Source organism: Lepidothrix coronata, unplaced genomic scaffold, assembly GCF_001604755.1.
Source record: "Lepidothrix coronata isolate B3197 unplaced genomic scaffold, Lepidothrix_coronata-1.0 Scaffold62, whole genome shotgun sequence".
NCBI lineage: Eukaryota > Metazoa > Chordata > Aves > Passeriformes > Pipridae > Lepidothrix > Lepidothrix coronata.
The window spans coordinates 4,353,593-4,367,001 of record NW_016690242.1 but is presented as its reverse complement, the minus strand read 5'-3'; the positions used below and the strand labels follow the sequence as shown (position 1 = coordinate 4,367,001).

The window sequence follows — 13,409 nt, the reverse complement described above, 5'->3', positions numbered from 1 at the left end:
CAGCCATTACAAAAATTGTCTTTGGTGGCTGAAACGACTTTGTGCTATCTTGTATCTTGTGATAGATTTGCCTGGTTGAAGTTGGTATATAATACCACTTTGGGATATCAGAAAATTGTATCGTTTTCCTTTCCAGAATCTTTATCTCTTGCAATGCAACTGGCCTAATACATCTTTAATTCAGTTTTCACCTCTCTACTGTCTTCCCACATGAATTTGCCAATACATTTAAGCTACGTCAAAACAGGACATATTTTCAACAGCCATTTCAAAGTGTTATTTCTTGTACCGCTGTAGCAACTGGATATCTGAGTCATAGGTAGCAGCTCCACTCTGCACTCTGCTAGGTTTGCACAGGAAAAAAAGAAGGTGGCAGTCTGTAGAGCAGGTTTCTCCTGTCCTCATTCAGACATAACTTCTTATTCAAAGCAGACCTATCAATTGTTCTTCTGTGGAAGAAAGGCAGACAGTACTTTTCATAGGATCATGGAACAGTTTGAGTTGGAAGGGACCTTAAAGATCATCAAGGTCCGTGGGCAGAGACACCCTCCACTAGAAGGTATTTTGTTGATTTCCAGAGTGAGACTGGTAGGCATTTAATGGTAATTAAGTCCTTTATGTGAATTGCACCATGACGTGAAATTCGCTTAATCAGGCTTAATAGAGCAAAGTGCATGGGGATGTTTGCACAAGCACAGACTTTCATAATTAAGTCCAAAATGGCAAATTTAAGAAATGTATTATTGGAACTTATTCTGCACTAAGGTTATCTTAATTCAAATCTCAAGAACAGTTTCATTTCTTGAACAAATGTGATGTACATCTGCTGAGTTTCAGACTTAAAAGATATTATTTGGATCTGTTTATACTGTCCAGGTAGTTTTCCTCTTTAGCTCGGCATGGCTTGCTTTATAAATTTCATCTCCTAAAATTAATGTATTTCTCATCAGATCATAAATGAAGAATTTAATAACCAGACCTGAAGCAGATGAACAGAAGTATGCCACCTCTTCTTTAACCCTTATTCTTGTGTGTTATTCTTGCAAATTGATAGAGCAGAGATTAATGAATGCAATAAATACTGTTCCAACCCAAGGGAACAGTTGAGTTAAAGTATAGTCTGCAAAATGTAGAACATACGATATACTAAATGTAGAAAATACCATACACTGAAATCAGGTTTCATACTGTGCAAGATGTTGGAAGTCCTTACATTACACATGGAAAAGTTTAGTTGCAGGCATTATTTTGTATAAAACACTACCTTTTCTTGTTCTCTGACTATGCATCATCAATCTTGAATTAAAAAAAAAGGGGGAAAATAAATCAGTAAGGACTTAGATATGCTTGTGTAAAAGTGTAATGAGCACTCCTTGTCAAAACACCATTCAAGCTGTGAAGTTACTACAGTTTCATGCTTTCAGTGCTATATGCAGAAATCCTGTAAAATACACTCTACGCTAAATACTTGCTCCTCAAACTACAGCCTACTTGAGTTTGACTTCATTTTCATGTAGTCTTTACAACTGTCAGGTATGCCAGAAGGTGCTATGCTTATTTAATGCAGAGATTTGTGCTGATTCCATCTGCTGGTAGAGTTTACCCAGAGCCCCCAACAGGAAGATTTGCTATATTTCAGGTGTTTTTCCCTCTTGATTTCCTTACCCTCCTCCTTCCAGCCTGTACACACGCTGTGCGTGCTTTTCAGCTCAAGTAAGGAGAGGCTGGGTGACAAATTAAACTGAAAGCATTTGTTTCTGCTTCTATGCTGGAAATGCTGAGACAAAAATATACTGCATGTAAAGTGAGTTAGTGCATTTATCTGACATAAGTTAATTTTAGAGATGATGCTTCACTAGATGAATCATCCCTGAAATTAGGCTACTACTGAAAATAAATTTTGCATTTTATAGGAGACTAAAAGAAAGTAATAACACAGATATACTGTAGAGGACATAAAGATTCCTTGAAAATACATGACAAATCTGTATTTTAGTAACAACATACTGAATAGGTTTTTTAACTGGGTCTAAATACTATTTTGGTTTTGTTAGCATGCTTGAAGATTAGGATTTTTCTGTTTGAATATAGGTTTCCAACATACCTGCTGGAAGGCAGCTCTGTGGAGAAGGACATGGGGACCCAGTGGACAACAAGCTGTCCATGAGCCAGCAGTGTGCCTTTGTGACCAAGGCCAATGGTATTCTGGTGTGCTTTAGGAAGAGCATTGTCAGCAGGTTGAGGGAGGTGATCCTGCATCCTAATGAGGCTGCACTTGGAGTGCTGTGTCCAGTTCTGGGCTCCTCAGTACAAGAGAGACGCAGAACTCCTGGAGTGGGTCCACTGGAGGGCTACAAAGATCCTCTTATGAGAATAGGCTGGGATATTTGAGCCTATTCAGTCTCGAGAAGAGATGACTGAGAGGCGACCTCATCAATGTCTATAAGTGTCTGAAGGGAAAGTGTCAAGAGGATCAAACCAGGCTCTTCCCAGTGGTGCCAAGCAATAGGACAAGAGGGAACAGGCAGAAACTAATGCACAGGAATTCCACCTGCATATGAGGAAGAACTTCTTTACTGTGTGGGTGACCAAGCACTGGAACAGATTGCCCAGAGAGGTTGTGCAGTCTCCCTCGCTGGAGATGTTCCAGAACTGTCTGAAGACAATTCTGTGCCCTGTGCTCTAGGATGGCCTGATTGAGCAGGCAGGTTGGACCATATGATCCACTGTGATCCCTTCCAACCTGACTCATTCTGTGATTCTGCCTAGGAACCTGTGTTAGCAACTATTTGCTCTTACAGTCAAGCATTCTAGAGTCTGACTTTTGAGCCCCTAGGATTTAGGATTTTAGCATTTATTTGCTTACTTATATATTCTTTCGTAATTATTTCAGTTTTATCTGACATCTGATAATTTATCAAGCTATTGCTTTAATAAGATATTGCTTTCCAAATTTGTTTTCATATGTGCTCTCCATCAATATTGTACTTAGATGTTTGTATTGGGAAATTAAAAGCAGGTTGCTGTTTAGAAAAAGCCGAAGAGTAATAATCTTTTTTATGTCAATGGTACCGTAAGATTTTCTTGTACAGCAGAAACCTCACATCTGGCACCTACAGTTTCAGATGCTTAGAAGCTCTTTCATCATAAAATGTTCAAGTTTTGTTTGGATCATGTCAGTTCTCTTACAGTCAGTAAAATCCTGTTGGTTTGCAGACCAGGATTTTCAAGAAATTTTGTGTGTTCAGCTTTAATGAACTTAAATATATGAATAAAAATTTAGACCACAATGAGGTCCTGTTTCTCATGTCTTAGGGAATAATTGCAGAGAAAGGAGAAGATTAGTATGTATTATATCAGCTTTCCCTTGAGTAGAAAACCAAAGGTTCATTCTGATAACTTGTGTGGTATTAAGTAGATTATACTTTGTAAGCATTAAGGTTTTATACCTAATTCCTGAAGCCACAAGTAATCTTAAAAGATGTCTAATAATAATTTGAATTGAAAATACATTTATTGGCACAGGTAAAAGGCAAAAGGTCATGCTGATGTAGTACATGGTGTTCCTTCTTGGTTGTCCTGCACTGCTGATGAAGAAAGAAGACTTCTTCTGCTCAATAAACTCTCAGTATATGGAAAAAAACCAAGAGCATCCTTCAGTTAATAGGTCCCATAGTACTGCATATTTAATGGTTGGCAAGAGAAATGTGTGACATTTGGTAATACAGCATTAAATATTTTGAATCATCTGTGTGAGCATGACAAACATATGGGTTTGTGTTCTACATTGTGTTGTGGGTCACCTCTTTCTCTTTGTGAATGCTCTAGCTCTTAAAAGAGACACTGATTACATGTGCAGTTAAGATAAATGCTGACATTTTTCCTTGCTAGGTTCCCTGAAGAATGTGTGCAGGAAGACAACAACTCAAACTTTATAGGTGTTTTTATTTTATGGTCTTTTTTCTCCTTTTTTAAGGAGTTGGAGACATGAGGTAGACCCAAATCCCAGTCTGTTGTATAAATCTTGTGCAGTGCAGACTGGCAATTGTAGGAATTAATAACTACGTTTACTAGTACTTTTTTTTTTCCTCGTGGCTCACCATCTCTGACAGAGTATTTATATTCCCCAGAACTAACATTCTTTGCTTACTTGGACTTTCAGTCTACCAAGCCACAGCTGTTCTTACTGTGCTTTCACCAGTGCTGTGATATACTGAGTAGGAAAGGGATTTTGATCTCAGCTGCACCATTGTAAAATATAGTTTTATATGTGACATGTTTCCATTGACATCAGTTGAATTTCTGTGGATTTTCATGGCTATAAGCGAGATTAGTTTTTTCAAAGCCCTACAACAGCTCTTACTTAAATCCCTACCTGTTGTAGCAATTCTTTCTGGCAAAAGCTGCAGGTAATCTCATATTTAGATTTCAGTTAAAAGTTCCTTTTTGCACAGGCCCATGATTTTCTTCACAACTCTCCTTTTTAGGCTGAAGCTGTAAATCCCTGCTCTCAGACACTTGCAGCTAAAGCAAATAAGGGATTTGAGAACCTAGCAGGACCAGTGTGTTTATCCAGCACTGGATAAAGCTTCTACACTCCTTCTGCCACTGCTCCCATCTTCCTCCATTGCTGCTTAATTTTGGAGGCCCACAAGCTCTTTTTCCACCTGCTGTTTTGACTAGACAGTTCTGCGTGGATGGCAGTCCTGGCATCAATAGCATGGTGCCTTGCTTGGGCACAGGCTAAAAGTAGTGTAGCATTTCTCAAGGATCAAAAATTAAGAGGCAGCCTCAGCTCATACCACTGTAGTTCCAGCTGGGTAAGGCTTTTCACAAAACGTACTTTCTAGGGAGATATCTTGGCAGTAGCTGCTCGTGGCTTTTTATATCATAGCTTAGCATTTGTCATGCTTGCCTAAGAAGTGGAACACATGGGAGTAATTTCCTTCTTCCTGAGGGAATTTAAATCTGTCTCAACCTCACCAAAGCATCTCCTAACTACCCAAGAACTCTTCCATCTCTGGACACCCCTCTTTTTTTGGAACTCTTCAACATGCAAAAACAACAAAACAAGTCATCAGTAAGATGTTGTAGTTGTGTAGTTAGAGGACTGGATCAGGTCAGAAGTTTGAGATGTAGTTGTTACTACTACAACTCAAGATTTTTTCCTTGATTATTTTGTGTAATATGTGGAGTTATCCTGGAAGGCTTCCTCATCTAGATGAATGCACTAACCACAAAGCTATTTTGTAAAGGTAGAGTAGCACTGCTATTTATTAAAAAAAAAAAAAAAGTTGGGGTTTTTTTGCTGGGCATCATTCTTTTCTACGATTAAAATCTCAACTGTAAAATTCTGCATTTATGAGAAATTTTGAATTGTGATAGTTTCTTCCTTATGAACAGATCAGGCCAATGTGCAATATTGCTTATGCAAAGCCAACCTGATCAGTGAAATAAAGTTGCCACTTATCTAGCAACCCAAGAGTCCCACAATTTTTATGAATAGGTCATGTAATGAATTTGTGATGCAGATCTTTGGCTCATTTTCTACCTGGTTGGAGGTCTCATATACTCAAAGTGAGTTTGGGAAAATAAGATTAGAAATATGGTGACCATAACATTTCAGATTGCGTTATGAGATAGGCATTTGTTCTTACTGCACGGGGAGCACTGGCACTTGCTGCAAAGTTCCAGATTCAGTTCTGAATATCAGGAGCATACAAGTTTGTCAAATCCTTGATTGGGTCTGCATATTCTGAATTAAACAAGTTTACTCTGAGAGTTGGGCCAGGAAAGGAAAGGAAATGTGTAATTTACATTCAGTAGTTTGTTTCCACTGTGAAACGTTTTATTTTGGGGGTAAACATTTTGTTGTAACTGTGAAAAAGTTATAGGACATTCAAAATGTTTTGTGATTTGATTGTTTCCCATTTCCTTGGAAGAAAAAGATAACAAAATTTGTTTACAGAGTTTAAACAAATTTCGTTTGTTAATATAGTATTCAGGTAGGGTACAAAGCTGTCATAAAAATGGGGAATCCTGGGTACAAAACACCTACATCAACTTTCTACCCTGACACCTGATCATGATCAGTATTGTTGTCAAGCATGTACAGTGTGTGTAACAGGGTGTTACACATGTTCTTAAAGTACATGTGTATATACTTAACAGGTGGTAGAAAAACAATTTGAAAACCTAAACCCCTTCCAAACTGAAATTGTTAGTTCCTAAGAAAAGGGGACTTGGTATTTTTCTGATAGGAATAAACAGGAAAGGCACTCGCATTTTAGGAGGAAAACTTTAATGAGTGAAATTTTTGTAACAGTTCAAAGATACTGAAGTGCTATATCATCAGCAAGAGTTGCAGATGGACTTTAAAGTTTGTCACTGTAATTTGTCTCTTACTGTAGGTATGTAGAGATGTCTCTGATTGTGCACCTTTCTGTTATGCAGTAAACTTTTAGTCCTGGTTTTGTTTATCAGGCTTTGTGTCGGTATTTCTTGAAATACCAATATGAATACGTTTTCCAAGTGTTCTTAGTATATATTTTATACTAATATCCATCATACAAACAGGGGGTAGAAAACAACATTTCTTCACTGAATATATGACAAAAAGTAATAATACAGAAGATAGTAAGAGTCATATTTCAGCATATATCAGCCTCCCATACCTTAATTTCAGTGGGATTGATGAAAATAGAAGTTGCAATCGAGTCTGTTCAGTTATCTGATTTCCTTAAAAGTTGTATTAGCTTTCTCTTTCATTAAAAATGGAGAAAAAATTCACTACATAAAAAATTGTCCCTTTGTTTGAAGGTTCAAGCACAAGTGCGACATGCGAAACTCAACTTTGACAAACTGAAGACTGATGTCTGTCAAAAAGTGGATCTTTTGGGAGCAAGCAGATGCAACCTCCTTTCTCATGTGTTAACAACATATCAGGTATCCAAGGAAAATTATGACCTCCAAAAGAAAGATCCTGTTAATATGTTTTTTTTAAGAAGTTACCATGGCAATATTCAACTGTAAGAATATGTAACTATTATTGGAGGGAAAATGTGAAATTTGCGCCAAAACAGATTTGTATTAAAGTTAACATTGCATTGAAATTTTATCCTACCTTGCAGACAACACTGCTTCATTTTTGGGAAAAAACTTCACACACGATGGCAGCCATCCATGAAAGTTTCAAAGGTTATCAGCCGTATGAATTCACTATGTTAAAGGTAAGTAATATATAGATATGTATGTTTGCCCCATGATAACAAATAAGATCATACAAGGATGTAGAAAGCACACATTGATATTGTGTCCATATATTGTCTGACAATTTATCCCTGTCTTGTCTTTTCATTTAATTACAGTTTTTCTGTTTAATGTCCTTTTGACTAGTAGGTTCGAAAACTGCATCTACAGTGCAGTGACTGAGGAATATTTCAAAGAGAGACATTATTAAGGTCTGCACTTAATTATGTGTTTTAAATGCTAAGTGGGGTTGTGTTTGATTTTTCCTAAGGAATTGTAAAATCCAGCAGAATTAGGGGTTTATGTTGCTCTCCAAAATCCCACAAATGAATTAATACTAAAACCTTTGCATCTGTTTTTAAAAACTCACACTCTTTAAGAACATAATAACTGAATATAAGTGGATGCTCAGTGTTCCCATAGTTTACTCACTTTTGAACCCTTTACTGGGAAATACTGCTTTGCTTGACTAGTGGTATTTGCTGATCCTTTGTAATCTTTGAATATGGCATATGTGCAATATCTGATGGAAGTCTGAGATCAGAGTTTTGTGAAGTATCTAATAATAATCACTAAGCATTGTGTATTTTCCTGGTCAGGCCTGTCCCTGCATATGAAGTTGCTTTGTGTGTTGCAATTCGAGGTTCACTAGAGGAATGGAAAAACAGTGGAAAATTCTGTGAACCTTCCTCATAGATGTATTTGTCCTGTAGTTATTTTGGGCAATGAAATAACTATGTGATTGGCCAATACTATGTGCATGGGAGAAAAATAACATATGTCTGACAGAGGTCTGATGGAAGGGTTACCTTTGGGAAGAGAGTGAGGAATGAACAGTATGTGGCAAAGACACTCTTTGCTTGGAGAGACAATGCATTTTGAAAGTGATTACAAGTCATAGCCTCAATCCCTGAAATGCATGTGTATATGACATGTACAAGTAGAAGTTGGGCTGTGTTCTGCTATATAGCCTGTGGCTACCTCAGAGCTCTTGGAAAATAATCACCTGAAGGTTTAAGGTGTAATTCACCCCAGAATACCAAACTTGTCTATACATGACTGCTGTGTTTAAAGATGTTTTCTAGAATGTGTGTTGGGAGGGAGCACTTTCTGAACTTTGAAGTGCATAAAGAGCTTGTGGAGACTGTTACTTCTGCAGCTTGAAACACCACAGCAAACCAACCAACCAAATTTCAAGCTCAATCTTTCCTGGTTGAGGACAAAAATAAAAGGAGATTTTGTGTTATCCAGCCTCTGAAGAATCCTGTCTTGCAGGAAAAGTCCTCATTTGCTATGAAGTTAACATAACTTTAAGATTCTTTCTTGCATAGTCCACATCACAGAAGATGGGTTTTAGCCAGAGTTTATGTCCAGATTTCAACAGGAGACAGTTGGGCACAGCTATCTTGCCATTGCTAGTAATTACCTTTAGACTTACCCATTAAACGCCAAACCAGAGAAGAAAGTACCCTTTACTTCCCCACTGTTGCTTCCCATTGCAGCCTGGGTTTAGCATGGCCAGAGTCCTGCTCAGGAGCCTGGGCACTGTGCTAATGGGCTGTTCTCATAACTTCCTCATGTTGAAAGGTTTCTGAGGAATTTTCTATGTCTGCTTTGATACAAAGCTATTCCTGTCTAATTTGTGTAGGTAGCCTGTATTGTTGCTGGGTATTTATTCTTTATTCTCTTTCATATCTAAAAATATTATTTGAACAGGACATAAGATATTTCAAGACGTATAGTAACATTTGCATACCTTGGAGAGAAGCTTGTACAGAAAATGCACCCGTTCTGGAGTGCAAAGTACCCTTGTGACAGAGGATGAGAAACATGTGGGGATGCTTGTTGTCTTTTGAATTTCCTCCTGTGAAACATTTCAGTACAATCTAAATTCGAAATTAGCTTGGGAATCTGTGATGAAAAAATACCATCTATATTGAGTCCACATGTAACAAGCACTCCCTTGAAGTATCTGCAGAAATGGTTGTGAACATTGTAGTGTGTTTAGGATGCAGCCTAACTTTGTTATGAGAATCTTAACCATTTTTGTTGCTGGCCTCCTGCACTGAAAGATGTGATTTCCTGTTTTTGCAGTGATATGTATGTGATAAGTGATGCTAATCAGGAGGTAGTTTTATACTACAAAATTTCGTGTAAGTCTGTGCTTTCAGAAAACAAATATTTGGGAATAAGACTATGTTACTGGCTTTCAGTATCAGTTAATTTCTTTCAGTCTCTAGAATGTGGGATTGTCTTCTATATTAGAGTCTTCCCCATGATCTCTTTGTCCCAACTGTTAGTTTCTGTTTGTGTACATTAAATGATTGCTAAGGAGATTAAATCAAAATCTGGTGGTTGCATCAGGTGAGATTGTGTAGCCTAAGAGAATAGATGTCTGCTGCTACTTCAGGTGCATTACTAGGGTAAGTCATCTCACCTCTACTTGTCACTTCTGAAGGTGTGGGACTCCCATGAGTCCCATCTCTCCTCTGCTAGACCTGGGTGTGGAATAACAATAGATGATTATGGTTAGGGAACTGACCCCTACTAGTCATATCATATGTTCATGCCAGAGTAACTAAATATTAAGAAGGAGCTGCAAGCTAATTCTGCATTGAGATTAATTTTTAATGAAGTATAATAAATGGCTATGGCTGATCTAGGGTAGTATAGTTTCTGATGGAGAAACTTTCAGTCTAAAAATGTACCCAATGAAGTTGCCATGTCTGTTGTTGACTTTACACATTAAAATATACAATCAGAATATATAATTGCTTAAAATACACTCAGTGTGCCCATTTCTACATTTAATTGAGATTTACCTGTGGTACTTGTTCTTGCATGAACTGCTACATTTACCCCTTTTAGAATATTTTTTCCTGTCTTATATCATAAAAGGGATCCTTCTTAAAAGAAAATTCTGAATTCAGTGCTTGCAAATCATTTTTGTCTTTTATGATTCCATAAAGGACAAAATTTTGCTCGTACAAGTGATCCTTCTGAATTAAACTAAGCATATATGCATGTAGGATTAGCATTTTACTTTAAAACAAGAAATTAAGTAAACTGTTAATATTTGACTTAGATGTAGACTGTCTTACTGAAAAATTAAGAGGTGCTATGTACTGGAAAATTGCTGTTTGTATTTTGTAGTATAAATATATGTTCATGTACCAGGTTTACCTCAGGAAAGAGACTGGAATGCCTCTTGGGATTGTATCTGGAAAGAAAACATTGTCTTTAGAGATGTTTGCCAAACTCCCTTAATGAAAAGCAGCCCATTTGTTTTCTTTGCTTCAGGGTATATGCTGAGAGTAGTAGAATTGTGCTATTGCAGCTGTATTTCCCAACTGTGAGTTTTATGCTTGATGAAAGATGATTATTAATGTGCTAACAACTCCATGTATAGTGATGTAAAAGTATCTGTTACTGTATCCATTGCTGTAATATTACAGATGATGGGCTGCTGTTTGGTAAAGCCTTCAAGGTATTGTTGTCTTAAAATTAACTTATATCAAATGAATTCAAGTTTATTTCAGGGGCTACTTTTCATGAATAATACCTCTTTCTAATTTCTGTTACCATTTATTTGCCTTGGTCACTTAATAAATATTTAGTTGCACTTTTTACATTTCAGTGCTATAATACCTGAAGAGATCATACAAGGCTAGAAATAATAATAGGGCTGGTAAAGGAGTCAAAAGATGTAAATCTCAGTGCATCCATTTATTTCCATTTAAAGTGGATTGCTGCTGCCTGTGCTCCTTACATGGTTTGGAGCACTCTGTCCAAACAGATGCTACGACACTGGTGCCTTCTGCTGACCTCTGCTGTAGTCTGCTATCGTTTTTTGTTTCTGTTCATCGCACCATGACTTTATCCATAGGCACGATTGGTTATGATTTTGTATCTCTAAGGGTTTTGGGAAGGTTTGGTATTTTTTTCCCTGATGAATGTCCATGAAGAAATTCTGAGACTACTTGCTTTTCCACTTCCCTTTCAGCTCTCCCCACAAATGAAATATATCCGAGTTTGTGTCGCCTCAGTGATGTTGCACTTCTTCATAAATGTTATGATGTCTTGGGGTGCATCCCTGGCTCCTGTAACTGCCCTTAGCTGTGTTGCTTTGATTTTTTTCTCAGTCAAGAGGTGCATTAGTTGTCCAAGGCACTGGGGGGAACTGTAGGCGAGCTGAGTGTGTTGTCAACACTGGTGATTTAACTGCAGAGGGCAAGTTTTGTGTGCAGTCCAGATGATCTTGGCTTGACTTGAAAGCAGCAGATGCAGGTGAAGGAATTTAGTCAGTCAGCCTTGGAATGGAGCCTGAGCTGGAACCAGAATTAACTCTACACGGGACGAATCGCTTGTCAGCTTGGATATTTAGTCTGAGTACTGTGAGCAAGCAAAATATCACTGGATGACTTTTGGTGTTGGAGACAGAAAAGTTAGGCAGAGTGAATGACTGCCAACCTGCTCTGCTAGTGTGTACTGCCTTACTCTTATTTGTATAGTAAAAGAGAAATTATGGAAGCTAGGAAGATAAGCTTTCTAAACGTGCAAGGATCCTACTTTAAGCCGCATACTGGCGTAGCTCACAACAAAATCCGTGTTAGTTCATGTGAGCAGCCATAAGAGTGAAGCTACACATCTGTCTGCTCTGAGCAACAAAGTCAGGGATATGTCCTACTGAAATGTGATTGCTTTTGTTTGAACTCAGTCTGTGTCTTTACAACCCTGTGTAATCACTGCACTTTCTAGATTATGGAGCTTCTTCCCCTCTTCTAATGTAACCTGAAACAATTAAGAGAATATCATAGTTTGATTTTCATGCCTCCTGACAGTAGTGATCACATTTTTGTGGGTTCATGTTTAGAAAATGGTTGACAGTGTCCTTTTAACACTCAGTGTTATTTCATACCCGTTCTCTATCTTTTTAAAATCTTTTTAAAAGTGTACTGTGGTTTGTAGTGCACATCAAGATGTGGAGTAGAGAGAGGCAGGGGAGAGGAAAATAATTTCATTATTTACTATCTGACTTTGAGGGAATAGTGTTGGAAGCAAATTCTTATATTGAATTATTGCATCAAAATACAGCTGCTGATTTTTAACAATCTTATCATAATCTCCATTGAAACCGAAGCTGTATTTCAGAGCTGTGTTTATTTTTCTAATACAGGAAATAGTAACTGTCATTATTATCATGCTGTTGCCTTCCCAAGGTACTTCTGAGCTCCACGTCTGTGTGCTGTGTCCATGGCTTGATCACAGTCCTTTAAGTATGGATTTCCTGAAACACTAATAAAGAAAGCATCGTAGAGAAGGATGCTGATTTCCCTGTATTTTTCTTGGTGAAGATGTAGAATATTCTACTTCTGATAATTTTCTTTGACCTGTATAATTAGGCAGTGGTTGAAGTAGTTCTGTTCGTTGTTCAAAACCGTTACAACCTTCCTGGGGCAGGCTCTGTGGTGCTGCACTGGATGGCAGGCAGAGCACCCCAGCTGTTCCACCATTACCTGCTGATTATAGTGGACTGTATGTCCTACTGTGAACGTGTCCAAGATGGTTCAAGTGCCCAAAGCAGTACAGTCCCCATAATGCAGAGGTGCTGTCTTTCTCTACACTGCATTTTTGTGCAAGGGGTGTATATTTGTATGTATTTGAACTCTAATCCAGGTCTTCTTGGAGTCAGTGGAATAATGCCCATCAATTTTAGTGGTACGAGAAATGCACTCGAATCAATACCCAGTACAAATGCAGGTAAAATGGTAACATTCATTCATAGGTGGTCTAGCTGAGCTGTCTAACGTCCTTATTCAGAATCCAAGAAGTAGGCTTACATGTAATTCTGGTTAACGCTGTCACAGTGTCAAAAAAAAAGTGGCAACTCACAGAATAAGGTAAACTTTTTTAATGCCTCTCTTTATTATTGCTACTTTATGATCCCTCATCTTTTGACTGTGATGTCTGCATGGTAAGGGTGCTTATGACAAATTAATCAGCATTTCTAGGTAGAATTAGCTTACCGAAAGGGGGAAAAAAAAGCAACTTCAGTACAGGATAGATCCATAAGTTTGGTTTCTAAAACACTGAAGTGTAGATTTCCTCATACAGACAAGTACTGACCCAAGCAGAAACTGGAATGCCCCTTTTGGGGACTC

The 13,409-nt window shown here is 37.8% G+C and overlaps 1 protein-coding gene across 6 annotated transcripts in view; it reads left to right on the top strand.

Annotated features, from left to right (window-relative positions):
* The window catches only part of ICA1 (islet cell autoantigen 1), a 71,271-nt gene that overhangs the window by 39,433 nt on the left and 18,429 nt on the right, over positions 1 to 13,409 (top strand). For all 6 annotated transcript variants that reach the window (XM_017817784.1, XM_017817779.1, XM_017817781.1 and 3 more), the window contains 2 exons: positions 6,820 to 6,945; positions 7,131 to 7,229. In XM_017817784.1, coding sequence (XP_017673273.1) covers positions 6,820 to 6,945; positions 7,131 to 7,229 — 225 coding nt within the window. The remainder of the gene's footprint in view (positions 1 to 6,819; positions 6,946 to 7,130; positions 7,230 to 13,409) is intronic.